This window comes from Hibiscus syriacus, unplaced genomic scaffold (assembly GCF_006381635.1).
Source record: "Hibiscus syriacus cultivar Baekdansim isolate YM2019G1 unplaced genomic scaffold, ASM638163v2 tig00111220_pilon, whole genome shotgun sequence".
NCBI lineage: Eukaryota > Viridiplantae > Streptophyta > Magnoliopsida > Malvales > Malvaceae > Hibiscus > Hibiscus syriacus.
The window spans coordinates 390,300-402,925 of NW_024063024.1; the positions used below are offsets into that span (position 1 = coordinate 390,300).

Genomic DNA, 12,626 nt, shown 5'->3' on the forward strand with positions numbered 1-12,626 from the left:
CATTATAACAATTATCCCTAAATATATAGAATAAAATTATTCTATTATCCCAAGTTGGGTCAGTGATTTTTAACTTCTAAACTCAAAATTAATTCGACCTCTCCCATTATAAAATCTAACTCGACTCAAATTCAATTTTCTTTAAAGCCAAACTCTATAACATTGAGTCGAATTAAACTCCATTAAATTCATATCAAATTATCATCCATAATTATGATAACATAGTTGGGAATTGAGAATATTTAATAGTGTCTATCATTTGAACTAACTTATCACATTATAAAAGTAAAGAATCAAATTAAAATTAAATATAATATAGGGACCAAAACCAGAATTTGACCCTTTCCATTTACATGGTTAAGGCTAACTCAGATCAAGGACTGATTTTTGTTTCTGTTTCATAGGCGAAAGACGGTAGCTTTATTTCAAGAGGGAAAAGAAAAAAGAATCTTTCTTGTTGGCTGTTGTATTTTCTATCTAATGTTTCCATCGAAAATGGGGTCACAAGCAAGTGAAAACATCAATAGTAGTATAAGTGGCAGCAGCAAAGAAATGGGGAATCTTTCTCTTCAAACAGAGAATTACGCCAGAAATTTATTACAAAGATTTATCTCGAGTGAAACCCAAGCTTCAATAAGAAGTGAAGATGAACAAGAAGAACAAGTGGAGCTGAATCTTGGGTTATCATTAGGTGGTAGATTTGGGGTCGATAAGCATGCAAACAAGCTGAAAAGGTCATCGTCCATTGCTGGTTCGATACCGATTTTTAGAGAGATCGATGATGCCAATCCTACTCCACCGTCTGTTCCTCGCCCAACTCTCATGAGAGCATCTTCTTTGCCTATTGAAACCGAGGAAGAGTGGAGGAAGAGAAAAGAGTTGCAGACCCTAAGAAGAATGGAAGCTAAGAGGAAGATGTGAGAAGCAAAGGAGCTCAAGAGAGGAAAATAAAGCACTTCAAGGTACCTTTCTACTGCTTTATCTATGGAGGATTGTAGCCGTAGGTTTAATCTTAGCTAGTCTAAGTAGCTAGTGCAAGAAAGTACCAATGCATTAATGCACTTATAATTGTCACTGAAGTTGTTGCTAATTCATATCATTGTAATGAGGAATGCTGCTTAGGATTAAACTCTGCGGATCATCATTAGAAGAGAGATTAGTGGAATAGATTAAGGTTTAATCGATGTTGCGAGGAGAACAATCATCCTTGATTTTTCAATAGAAGTGTGCTTATGGTTGTAATCATCCTTGATCGAAGTTGCTTTTACTGCTCCTTGGATTTGCTGGTGAATTCCTTGAGAGTGATTGCATGTTTTTGAATACCCTGAATGTCTTTTGGTATGTTTCAATTGATGTTTGGTAATAAAATGTTGAAGAATTTGACTTCTCCCGTGTCTCATTGCGAACCGCCTTGGCATGTCGGACATTGGTGTCGAGAATCTATGTTCGAAAAGCTGATTACTCATTTGGTAAGGAGTGGATGGTTTTAATGTTTTCTATGATCACATTCATTTCAGGAGCTAGAATTAGTGGTGAAGCAAGAAGCTCCGGTAGTTCCCTATCCTCGCAAGATCAAGGCAATCGAGAAGCTACTGGTTCTTCGGGGACAGAGACGGGTGAAACCAGCAGAACTCCCAGACTGCTGGGCGAAACTAAGGGGAAAGAAGGAGGGCACGCAATGGAGGACATGCCTTGTGTTTTCTCAAAGGGAGAAGGTCCTAATGGGAAAAGAATAGATGGTATATTATACAAGTATGCAAAGGGAGAGGAAGTGAGGATAATGTGTGTATGCCACGGCAGTTTTCTGTCTCCGGCGGAGTTTGTCAAGCATGCAGGCGGTGGCGATGTGGATCACCCCCTTAGGCATATAGTTATCAACCCTTCCTTTGCTTCCCTTTCATAAACCCACTAGAAAATCGATTTTCTGATGTTTCCGAGGACCATTTTTCGACTGCCCCTATTTTGATTCTGTGGTTTCCTAGAAAAAAACATATTTACTGCAAACAAGTACTATATATTGCATTAGTAAACCTGCTTCAGTCAGAGCATTAGAAATGCAAAGTTTGTTATGATTTGTACACACGAGCTGTTCCTTCTAGATCAAGTCATGCACCTATAGAAACCATATTATCTTACTGAAGAAGGTCGAATTCGGTTCAAGCTTCGAACAACTTGCCCCATAGTCGGCCCTGTTTGTGAGACTATAGACTGTGCACGTGAATGTCCAAGTGAACACATCCTGTACCTACTTGCAGAAGCATGAACCCCCACGTGGTAGGTAGGGATAATGGTGGTGGGGTAGGTAGGGACTCGATTATAAATCTGGAAATTTCTTTAGACCCATGGTAGCAAAAATACCATTGGGGACCACCTCCCTTGGGTTAGTTACATATTGTCAATGCGTGAACCCCCACGTGGCGATTTATCAAACACCAAAAATCCCGCCTGTACTGTCCTTGCCGGCTTTCCCCAACAAAACGAAAAAATAATTAAAAAAGGAGGCTAAAAAGTAAATATTTAAATATTACATACCATGTTATCGCCACGCGTCATATCATTTTCTCTTTTAATAAATAAAATTCCCTGATGTGAACAATAATCCAAGTCTATGAGCTTAATTATGGTTTTGATTGTTTGATCATCCTTACGTTTTTTAATATAATTTTTATATAAAATATTAACTGATGAAGACTTCCCCCCCCCCCCGAAATTACTCTTCTAAGTAGGCTGGATCCGGTTTGATTTTTTATTTTTTAAGGTTAGTTATGATAATTCAATCTAATTAAGTTTATATTGATTTTTATTTTTGATTAAATTTTATCTTATCAACATAACTTTATTTCATAATTTTTTAACATTACTCAGTAAAGATATTTAAAAAATCATAAATATATTTTTAAAACTCTTGAAATATAAATCGTCCCAAGTGGTGCTGATAATCTATTGCAAAGCTTCATCCCAAGTGAAACACAAGCTTCAACAAGAAGTAAAGGTGAACAAGAAGAGCAAGTAGAGCTGAATCTTGGGTTATCATTAGTTAAGGAGGTAGATTTGGGGTTGATAAGCATGCAAATAAATTTAATAGCCCATTGTCCGGTGCTAACTCTCATGAGGGCCTCTTCTTTGCATATTGGGACCGAGGAAGAGTGGAGGAAGAGTTGCACACCCTATTAAGAATGGAAGCTAAGAGGAGATGTGAGAAACAAAGGAGCTCCAGGGATGAAAATAAAACACTTCAAGGTACCTTTCTGCGGCATTGTCTATGGGAGGATCGTAGAAATATTGGTTGATTAGGATCGATTCTGGGACCGGCATTGACTTAACACTTGACACCAAGTCTTTTGCCATTCCATAGTTTCTTAGATACACAAAGCATTTCATATAGATAGTGATTTTGATGATTCTTTTAGTTAGTCATTCGTAGTTTCTTATTCGAATTCGATATTGATATCAACTAGGAGTTGGTAGTATTAGTACTTACCATTCTGAATCACATTATTCATTGCAGGAGCTGGAAGTAGCAGTGAAACAAAAAGCTCCAGTAGTAACCTATCCTCGCAATATCAAGGTAATCGAGAGATTACCAGTTCTCCGGGGACAAAGACAGTGGAACTGGCAAAGCTCCGCGACTTGTAGGCAAAACTCTGTATATGACGGTCAAAAACAAGGGGACAGAACAAGGGCGATGGAAGATATGCCGTGTGAAAATTAGGTTATGAGCAAATCATAGTGAGAACTCGGCACAGCAAATAAGGAAAATATTATATTGCAATGGCAAACCTGCCTCAGCCAAAATCACAAATGCAAAGTTATGATTTGTACACTTGAGCTTTTCCTTCTTAGATCAAGTCATGCAACTATAAACTATATCATCATACGGAAGAAGGTTGAATTCGCTTCAACCGTCGGAGAACTCGACTCATAGTTGGCCTGTTTGTGAGACTATCGACCGTACACGTTATGGCCAAGTGCAGCAGTTCCACCAAATCATCTCGAGGACCTGTTTCCCATAACCTTGTAGTGAACACATCCTTTGCTTGACCCTGTCGCAGCAGCATGCAGGCCCAAGAGACGATATTGAAACCGTTTGCATGAGAGGAGAATGATGGATCGAAAGCCTTCTTATCTGATATCAACTCGAGCAGCACAATGCCATAGCTGTAAACATCAGCCTTCTCGGACACACGGCAGGTCATAGCATACTCGGGTGCAACGTATCCGAACGTGCCGGCTACACCAGTTGTTGCGTGGGTTTCAGAGGAACCCAAAAGCCTTGATAATCCGAAGTCAGACAGATAAGCATTACAATCATTGTCCAACAATATGTTACTCGGCTTGACATCCCGGTGCAGTACCTTTGGGGTGCATTCATCATGTAGATAAGCAAGTGCATGGGCTATATCCAAAGCAATCTTGTGAATAATCATCCAATCTACAGCTCTTGTGGACCTTTCCTTGATAAAATTTTCTAAATTACCACCCGGTAAATAATTATATAAGAGAAACATCTCTGATTCACTGGCATGGTACCCTATTAGAGTTACGAGATTAGGGTGCCGCATTGTTTCGAGAGTTTTTACCTCAGCATGGAACTGCTGAATACCTTGGAACCTTCCAACAGCAAGCTTTTTCACTGCCACTAGGGTTCTTGGAGCTACTTCAGCCACGTAAGTGGAACCGAAACCTCCATTTCCAATGCGTTTGCCGGCACTGAAATTCCCGGTTGCCTGGACAATAGTTTCATACGTCAGTGGAACCCCAATGTCGACAAAAACCATAATTTCCCTTGATTCAGAAACCTGAACCCTGGACTTCGGAACCCATTTCCTGGTGTAAAAGAATAGGATGACTAGAACTAGAAGAACTGAAACAATGGCTGAGGCAGATGTTATGGATGCAATCTCAATGGGATCTAAACTGTTATTGGCAGTTGTGTTACCCGAAGGAGGAGCTTCTGCATTTTGTGAATCTTCAGTGTTGGCTGTCAGATCATCTGTTTGTACAGACGGTGAATCTGATGAAAGTTCTGACTCTTTGAGGGAACGAAACCGTCCAAAGCTAGAAGGAACGGCACCACTTAGGTTGTTGCTTCCCACGGAGAGGTGTTTGAGATGTTTCAACTGGCAGAGCCCTTCAGGAACTGGACCTCTAAGTTTGTTACCGCTCAGGTCAAGTAAAACAAGGGACTTCAAGTCCACGAAACTTTGAGGAATCACTCCTTCAATCTGATTCTCAGAGGCATCCAAAAATCTAAGGGATCTGCAGATTTCACCAATTTGGGATGGAATATGACCGGACAATCTGTTATTGCTAACATTAACAATCATCCCATGGAGCTTATTACAGTTTCCAAATAAACTTCCTGGGAATGAACCGGTGAGATTGTTTCCACCGGCAAGAAATGCATAGTCAATTTGCTTAGCCAGTCTTGTCGGTGCAATCGGTAGCCATGGGAGTGAACCGGAAAAGTTATTTCCACCAAAATTGTGAAACAGCGCAGCTCTCAAACCCGAAAATGGCAAAATCGTTTGGAGATGTGTTTTATATGTAAAGAATGATAGATAAGCAGTTGCTGGATCACGGGTTTGGAGAAGTTCAGAACTTAAGGAGAAAATACCGGGGCAGACAGCGAAATTAAACCTGGGGATTGATCCCGACATGAGGTTCCCACTGATATCAAAAAGTGTCATGCAAGGAACATGAAGATTCTCATCAAGCTCTCCAGTTAGCCTGTTTGAGCTCAAATCTAGATGGCGTAGTTTCTTGCATCCATGGAACACTCCAAAGAGATCCCCATCAAAGTGGTTCTGAGCTAAGTTTACGATTTCCAGGTTCTCACAACCACCCCAATTTCTCCGTAGCTTCCCTTCCAGATTCGCCCCGGGCACCCAAAGTACTTTAAGCTTTGGAAGGGTTGTGATTCCCATTGGAATGGAGCCTTGAAAACGATTATACTCATCGGTAGTAGAATACAGCAATCTAAACGACAGCTCTTGACTTGAATCCTGCCCTCTCAGCACGGGATCAAAGAGACTAGATAGCACAAGAACGGACAACCGAACACAATTTCCAAGCTCCGTGGGGATAACACCGCTAAGATTGTTTCTAGAAACATCAAGAACCTCAAGCTTATGCAGCTGGCCAAGCTCACTAGGAATAACACCATCCAACATGTTGGAAAACAACAGAAGAGTCCGTAACCGCTGACAATTCCCCAAACTACCAGGAATACTCCCAACTAGGAAATTCCCCGACATATCAAGATGCTCTAGAAACCGATTATTACTTCCAAAACAATCAAGAATCGACCCGTTTAGCTGATTATTAGACAAATGAAGCACTTTCAAATTACGAAAACTACCGAAATAACCAGGTATAGACCCCTTCAGCTTATTCCCAGCTAAGTTCAAAACCTCCAAGTCCACAAACTTCGACAAAGACCCTGGAATCTCGCCATCAAGTTCATTAAACCCGACATTGAAAATCCTCAAATTTCTCAACCCCACAAATTCATCAGGCAACTTCCCAGTAAATGAATTCCCTTCAAGATCAAGTTGTTCCAATTTCTCTAAGCCCCAAATTTCTAAAGGAATTTCACCACCGAACTCATTAAAAGCAAGAGATAAAACTCTAAGCTCAGTAAGTTCCCCAACCAAAGGTGACAAGTTCCCCACCAATTTCCCCTTTGAACATGCTCTTCTCCTCAATCCAAAACCGTAAAATGGAAACTTAGACAGCTTTGACGAGCTAGAACAAGCTCGAGTAAAGTTACCTTCACAACAGCCACCAGATATGTCGATGGAGATGACCCGAGACCTCGAATTGCAGGAAACGCCGAACCAAGAGCAGTGATTCGGGTTCTTTGAAAAGTTCCAGCTTGAAAGAATCCCAGAAGGGTCAAAAACAGAGGTTTTGAACTCTAATAAGATCCTTTTCTCAGGAACCATCTTCCCTGAAACCAAGTAGAAGACAACAAACAACTGAAACAAAAACAAGACCGTACCTTTCCACAACAGATGACAACATTTCATGTTTGTTTCCCAAGAAAAAAAAAACAAAAACAACCCAACAAAGAAAGGATCCCCCTTTGTTATTGAACCAGTCTACCCAAAGTCCCAAAAAAACCACTCTTTTTTTGCTCCCCAGAGGAAGAAAAAACTTGATTTTTTTTTCCCTGGAAACAAACAACAAAATTATTGAGAGGGCATTCGAAGATGAAAACTGCGTTCCTTTATTTAATTTTTGCTTTATTGGGTCGTGTAAAGTCTGGGTCTTTGAGGAGCTTTTTTTATGTATATTCCTTTTTCCTGGAAATGCAGTAAAGGTGGGAGAGGGGGCCTAGAGGTGAGGGTGGTGGGGTCCATATGCCGGTCAATTAATGCATCAGAACCGTCAATGCACGGCGGCTCCGGAGAAGACCAGATGGAAACTTGTGGGTCCTTCTTGTTGTTTTTTTACGTGGAATATGTTGCCTAATGCCCGCTCAGTTTAGAAACCAGCGGTGTCGTTTTCTTTCACGGTGGAAAAATCCAAAAGGGAAATGAAAAGGTGAAAATGAAAACTAGGTGGGAAATTTGACTATATTATGCTAACGCCACCCTATCGCCACCGTGACGCACCCGAAGGATAATGTTTAATATTTTTGTTTATTTGGCCGGTTTACTTTTAACAATGATTTAAAAACCGGATTAATCAGGAAAAAAACCCGGATCGGGTTAACATGGTTTGACATAGACTCTATGAGCATCCTTATCCCAGTCTTATAATAATAAATATTATATGTTCAAATTTGTGAATCCGATTTTATTTAATTTCATTTGAAATTTTTATCTCATTTAATGGAAAAATAGATTAGAAGAAAAAAATGAAGATACATATGTAGAGTCTATTCTCTAGTAATGTTAAACAATTATACTTAATAAAGATTATATTATTCGTACAATTATATATCTAAAATTCTTTTAATATATAAATTGTATAAAAATTTATCTTTCTTAAAACTCATCAAGTGACCTTAATAATAAAACAAAGAGTTAGTTCTTTTGAGTTTAAGTACCTATATTTAAATAAATCACATGATTAATGATGGAAAAAATTTAAATTTTTAGTAAAATCATTATCCTAAATTAAAAAGAACTCAAGCCAAATAAATATTAGATATTATCATATTTAAGTCTCGAAAACTTTGAAAATAATGATTTCACTAGAAAATTTTTTTTTCTCATTAAAAATTATGTGATTTGTTTGTGTAAAATTAATTTTTTAATTTAAAAAAAATCTTAGTCATATACAAAACTAACTTAATTGCTTCAACGGTATAAAAAATATCTAGATAAAATAATATTCACAATTTTTTTTTATTATTTTAAGCTTTGTTGTGATATTTTTTTTATAAAAAAATGTTGCAATTATTGTGATGCAAGATGTGGCTGTAACCATGTGAAGATGGGATGGACAAATAAATTTATTTCAATAATTTAAAACAATTGAAATCTTATAAGATATCACACCCATTACAGCTAAATCTCAATGACATTAATGTTTTGATTGGGCCATCTTATCTTTAATTGGTGAACCGAAAGCCTTTGATGTGGATTTTATTCAATTCTCGTTATATTTTAATTAAATATTCAAAATATTAATATTATATTAACTAATTATTTTATAATTCAATTAAATAAAACTTGAATCTAACGGACTAGTTTATAAATTGTTTATGCTTATTTCATAGATAATTTAAATATATCGTATTTAAAGAGTCATTTATTTTCTTTTAACAGGTCAAATCTCATTTGTTTATGTAATTAATATGCATATATTTATAATTTAATTTACACGTTCTAAAAATATTTGATTTTAAATTTAATTTTATATTTAACTATTGAGGTACAATTGTTTTTATGGTATAGTTTTGCCTATCATTATGATAATTTAACGTTTTGTGTTACATTTACCAATACACCTTCTGATTAGGAAATGTGACAGTTTCATATACTTATATATCTTTTTATAGTTGTTTGTCTATGCAATAAAAAATAATCGTGAAGCAACCTGTCAGGCTTATTTCCTCAATCTCCACTCCTTTGTCGATACTGCATTTAGATTATTGACAGTTACTAGATTTTTGTGGAAGATATTTGTTTTTGTGTGTGGAAGATAATACATATATTTAAGGGAAGGTTTTAATTTTATATTTTTGTACCCTTTGAGTTTACGTGTTGATGTTGTGTTGCTTTTATTGTTCCTTACCTTTTCTTTTAACGAAAACCTAATTTTATTGAAAAAGAAAAACTATTAAGATACAATTAAATTTGCATTCATGATAATCGTAGTGTGATTAAAAATAGTATGTATCCGAAATTTAAATTTCGGATTTGGATAGTCCGAAAAATCACAATTAAGCAAAGTTAGTGAGATAAATCTAATGATACTAATGTATTAGTGAACCAAGGATACAAATTACAGAGCTATATACATTCAACATAAAGACTGACTAATAGTTAGAGACCATCTTCAAAGTCATGTATAAGGGAAGATGATATACCCCTTCCCATTGCCTCATTAGGCATTTCTCTTTTTTTTTCACTGGCAAAGGACTCAATTTCTGACATGATTATGCATATGATATAAGAAAATACATGTGCAAGTTCATGATGAGAGCCTTTGAAGTTATGGAGGTGTCATGATTTGATTAAATTAGCTAACAGATCAGTGCAAACATCCACAAGGCATTTGTTTTACGGCGGGGAGAGGGCGGGTGCCACGGTTCGAGAGTTTTTTTTTATCAGCTACATTTTCCTCGACAACAACGGCTACAAGCGCTACGCCAATGCCAATTGCAGCATTTCCATTGCAGTATACAGCAAGGAAAACAAGAACATTTGTCATACCAAGACGATGATTTGGAGGGTGCTGCAGATTCACAGCCCTTTTGTTCTTCTTTTTGTTGCTGTTGTTCTTGCTGCTGTTGGTTCCCCTTTTCTTTCTTGGAAATGACATTTCTGCCGCCATCCAAACTGCAATGATCCAATATAAATTTAGTTGACAGGTTCTCTTCACCATCTAAATTGTTTATGACAGTCCAAACATATGTCATTCATGAGCTAATACGGGTGCATTAAGTACAATGTCTAGTACTTCATACATGGTTAGCATAGAGGTAAGGAGAAGCATACACCGAACAAGAGCCACGGCACCATCTTTTTACGCTACGGTTCCAACAGTAGCATGATAGTCGTGCATCTTTCTCCTGCAACGGAAAAGGAGTATATTCCTCATCTGGGAAGCATTAGGCTCAAATTTTCTATATTATACATGTAAAGTTTATACATGTATGCATGGTGAATACGTAACCGTATCAGGCTCATATGAACAAGTCGTAGACCCCAGGGAAAGGGGTTAAGGCATCTTCTTTTGCATGGTGGAAGTAATATTTAGTACAGTATGCAGCAATAAAGTGCAAGGAAATTTTCAAATAGAAAGATTTCTTTCTCATAGTTCCGTTTATATCTAATACTCCATACATGTTAGACATAGAGGTAGGGAGAAAGAGAGAAGCGCACACAGAACAAGAGTGACAATACCATCTTTTTATGTTACGGTTCTGACAGTAGCAGAACACCCTGCTATCATCGGAACAGTAGCATGATGGCCGTGCACCCCCCTTCTCTCTCCTGTGACAGGAAACACGTATATGTTCCTGATTGTGCAAGCATTAGGCATGAAATTTATATATGATTATACATACATGTAAAGGTTATACTTGTACATGTATCAGGTTCACGTTAACTACATAGACCACAGGGAAAGCATTAAGCGTCTTGTTTTGTATGGAGAAAAAGTAATACTGAGTGCACATTTTGTATTCATTCCACAAGCATATATAACAAAGTGAGCATGTGATGGTAAAAAGTAGGATAATTGCTGATATAGAATGCAATTAACTTACATTGGAAAGGCAAAGGAATGTACACTGGCTCCAGTTTCAACGGAAAGACGAGAAGGGCAGGGTGAGTTCCAGAAATGTTCTGGCTTTTCCCCAGTTGGTTCTTCAGCACTTGGCCTTGTTTTATCCTTCACGGTATAATCTGATAACTTGTCAAATTCAACACCCGCTTTGCCAGGGTACGGTGGAGATGCAGCTGGTGAAGTACTTAATAACTCATCTTCGAAAAATTCCCCAGATTTGAAGTTTAGAAACTGCTCTCTGGAGAAACTAGTGTTCCCTATTTGGATGCTAAACAATGACTCGTTAGAAGCAATACTCCAACTTGCGGGATTTGTTGATTTACTTCTATCGAATACCGAAGAGGGAACCCTATAAGGATCTAATCCTTCTATGACTCTGTCCATCACTTGGATTGGAGGAGATTGTATCAATGTTGATTCATGCAGATTTCTAGCAACTGGAGATTCAGATGTTGCACCACCAGAAACATGATGTTCACCATCAGGTTTACCGTAAGAAGTCGAAGCTATGCCTGATCTGGGCTCTGACGGTTCTGTATTAGCTTCAAAGTGATTTTCCATAGATGAACCAGTAGACCGTTCAGATGAGATGCATTTACTAGTTTCTTTCAATTGATCACTAGTTCCGGAATTCCCACTCGAACCCCTCCGATTTCTATTTTAGGCGACAAGTTCCCGTTTTCTCAATGAATGTTCACTGATTCCACTCCCATCACTTTCTTCTATGTCTGTTTTTGAACTCTTACTGGCTCCATTCCCATGTCCAATGTCCATAACATGAAAGGAACTATGTGAAATCCCAAATTAGGTCTCCATTTTCAAGAAGAGGTTGGAGATTCACATTTCAACAGCTCCAAACATTGCCTAGTAACATAAAAACCCAGGAAGGGATAAATGGATTTTTTTATTTTTTATTTTTTGAAATGCAATGAATCATAGCTTAACATTAATTCAGAAAAATTAATGAATCCGTTTTTCAAATTGATGCTTTTAACAACTTCTTTTTATTAAATTGGGGGAAACGCTAATACATACAGGAAACCGTTAAAAATTTTAAATCATATATCTGACAAAGAAATTAAAGAAACTTCGCTATCGAATTTGAAAATTTGATAACATGAAAATCATTGCAATTTGAGAACAATTTTCTTCACTAAATTCATCGAACAAACAAATTTGTCTGTGCATTATTGAAGAATAAAAAATTTAATTCCAAATTAACGAGTGTTTTCATCATGAAGATATGTTACAATTATCATCAAATCAGTCGATCAAGTAATATTTATAACAAAAAAATTCAAAAAAACGTAAAAGAAAATCACACAGAAATTAACAATACTTGGGAACATTAAAGCACCTGCTGAAATCAAACTCGTCGGAGGCAGCCTCCGACCTCAACCGCCTTTCTGTTGTCAACAAGTATTTGAAATTCGTATTTACATACTAATTTTTCATTTAAAAAAAATCAGAGATTAACAAAAAAAATTAAATTAAATAGATATTTGACAATAAAAATAACAAACTTTTTTCTATATTGATTTGAATGTAAACGTTGTAAAAAAATAAAGAAATTAAAATTGAAAATGAAAAAGAGAGAGAGAATGAAATGGTGAAGATGGTCTGATGGAGTAGCGTTGTTTTCTGAATTTCTGATTTTG

General features: G+C 37.1%; 2 protein-coding genes and 1 pseudogene across 4 annotated transcripts; 1 reads left to right on the forward strand and 2 right to left on the reverse strand.

The window, feature by feature from the left end:
- Positions 1 to 317: 317 nt before the first annotated feature.
- Positions 318 to 2,239, forward strand: LOC120156474 (annotated as a pseudogene).
- Positions 2,240 to 3,750: 1,511 nt separating this feature from the next.
- LOC120156453 (LRR receptor-like serine/threonine-protein kinase RPK2) lies at positions 3,751 to 7,280 on the reverse strand. Of its 3 annotated transcripts, none has more exons than XM_039167780.1 (2): positions 5,018 to 7,280; positions 3,751 to 4,984 (listed from the first exon to the last, which is right to left on the reverse strand). In XM_039167780.1, the coding sequence occupies exons 1-2, from the start codon at positions 7,029 to 7,031 to the stop codon at positions 3,873 to 3,875; spliced, it is 3,126 nt and encodes a 1,041-aa protein (XP_039023711.1). In that variant the 5' UTR covers positions 7,032 to 7,280; the 3' UTR covers positions 3,751 to 3,872. The 3 variants fall into 3 exon arrangements, with proteins under 3 accessions (XP_039023711.1, XP_039023710.1, XP_039023712.1); XM_039167781.1 differs by having other exon boundaries at positions 4,271 to 4,425; positions 4,475 to 7,279; XM_039167779.1 differs by having other exon boundaries at positions 3,751 to 7,279.
- A 2,923-nt stretch (positions 7,281 to 10,203) lies between these two features.
- LOC120156475 lies at positions 10,204 to 11,539 on the reverse strand. Its single transcript, XM_039167791.1, has 2 exons — positions 10,949 to 11,539; positions 10,204 to 10,249 (listed from the first exon to the last, which is right to left on the reverse strand). The coding sequence occupies exons 1-2, from the start codon at positions 11,527 to 11,529 to the stop codon at positions 10,204 to 10,206; spliced, it is 627 nt and encodes a 208-aa protein (XP_039023722.1). The 5' UTR covers positions 11,530 to 11,539.
- Between the last annotated feature and the right edge of the window lie 1,087 nt (positions 11,540 to 12,626).

What these genes read in the sequence shown, in the direction of transcription:
- LOC120156475 (XM_039167791.1), bottom strand. Translation starts at nt 11,529, where the DNA reads ATGGAAAATCACTTTGAAGCTAATACAGAACCGTCAGAGCCCAGATCA. An exon ending in CATTCCTTTGCCTTTCCAAT is followed by an intron (nt 10,250 to 10,948) that starts GTAAGTTAATTG and finishes TTTCCGTTGCAG; the next exon opens with GAGAAAGATGCACGACTATC.
- LOC120156453 (XM_039167779.1), bottom strand. Translation starts at nt 7,031, where the DNA reads ATGAAATGTTGTCATCTGTTGTGGAAAGGTACGGTCTTGTTTTTGTTT.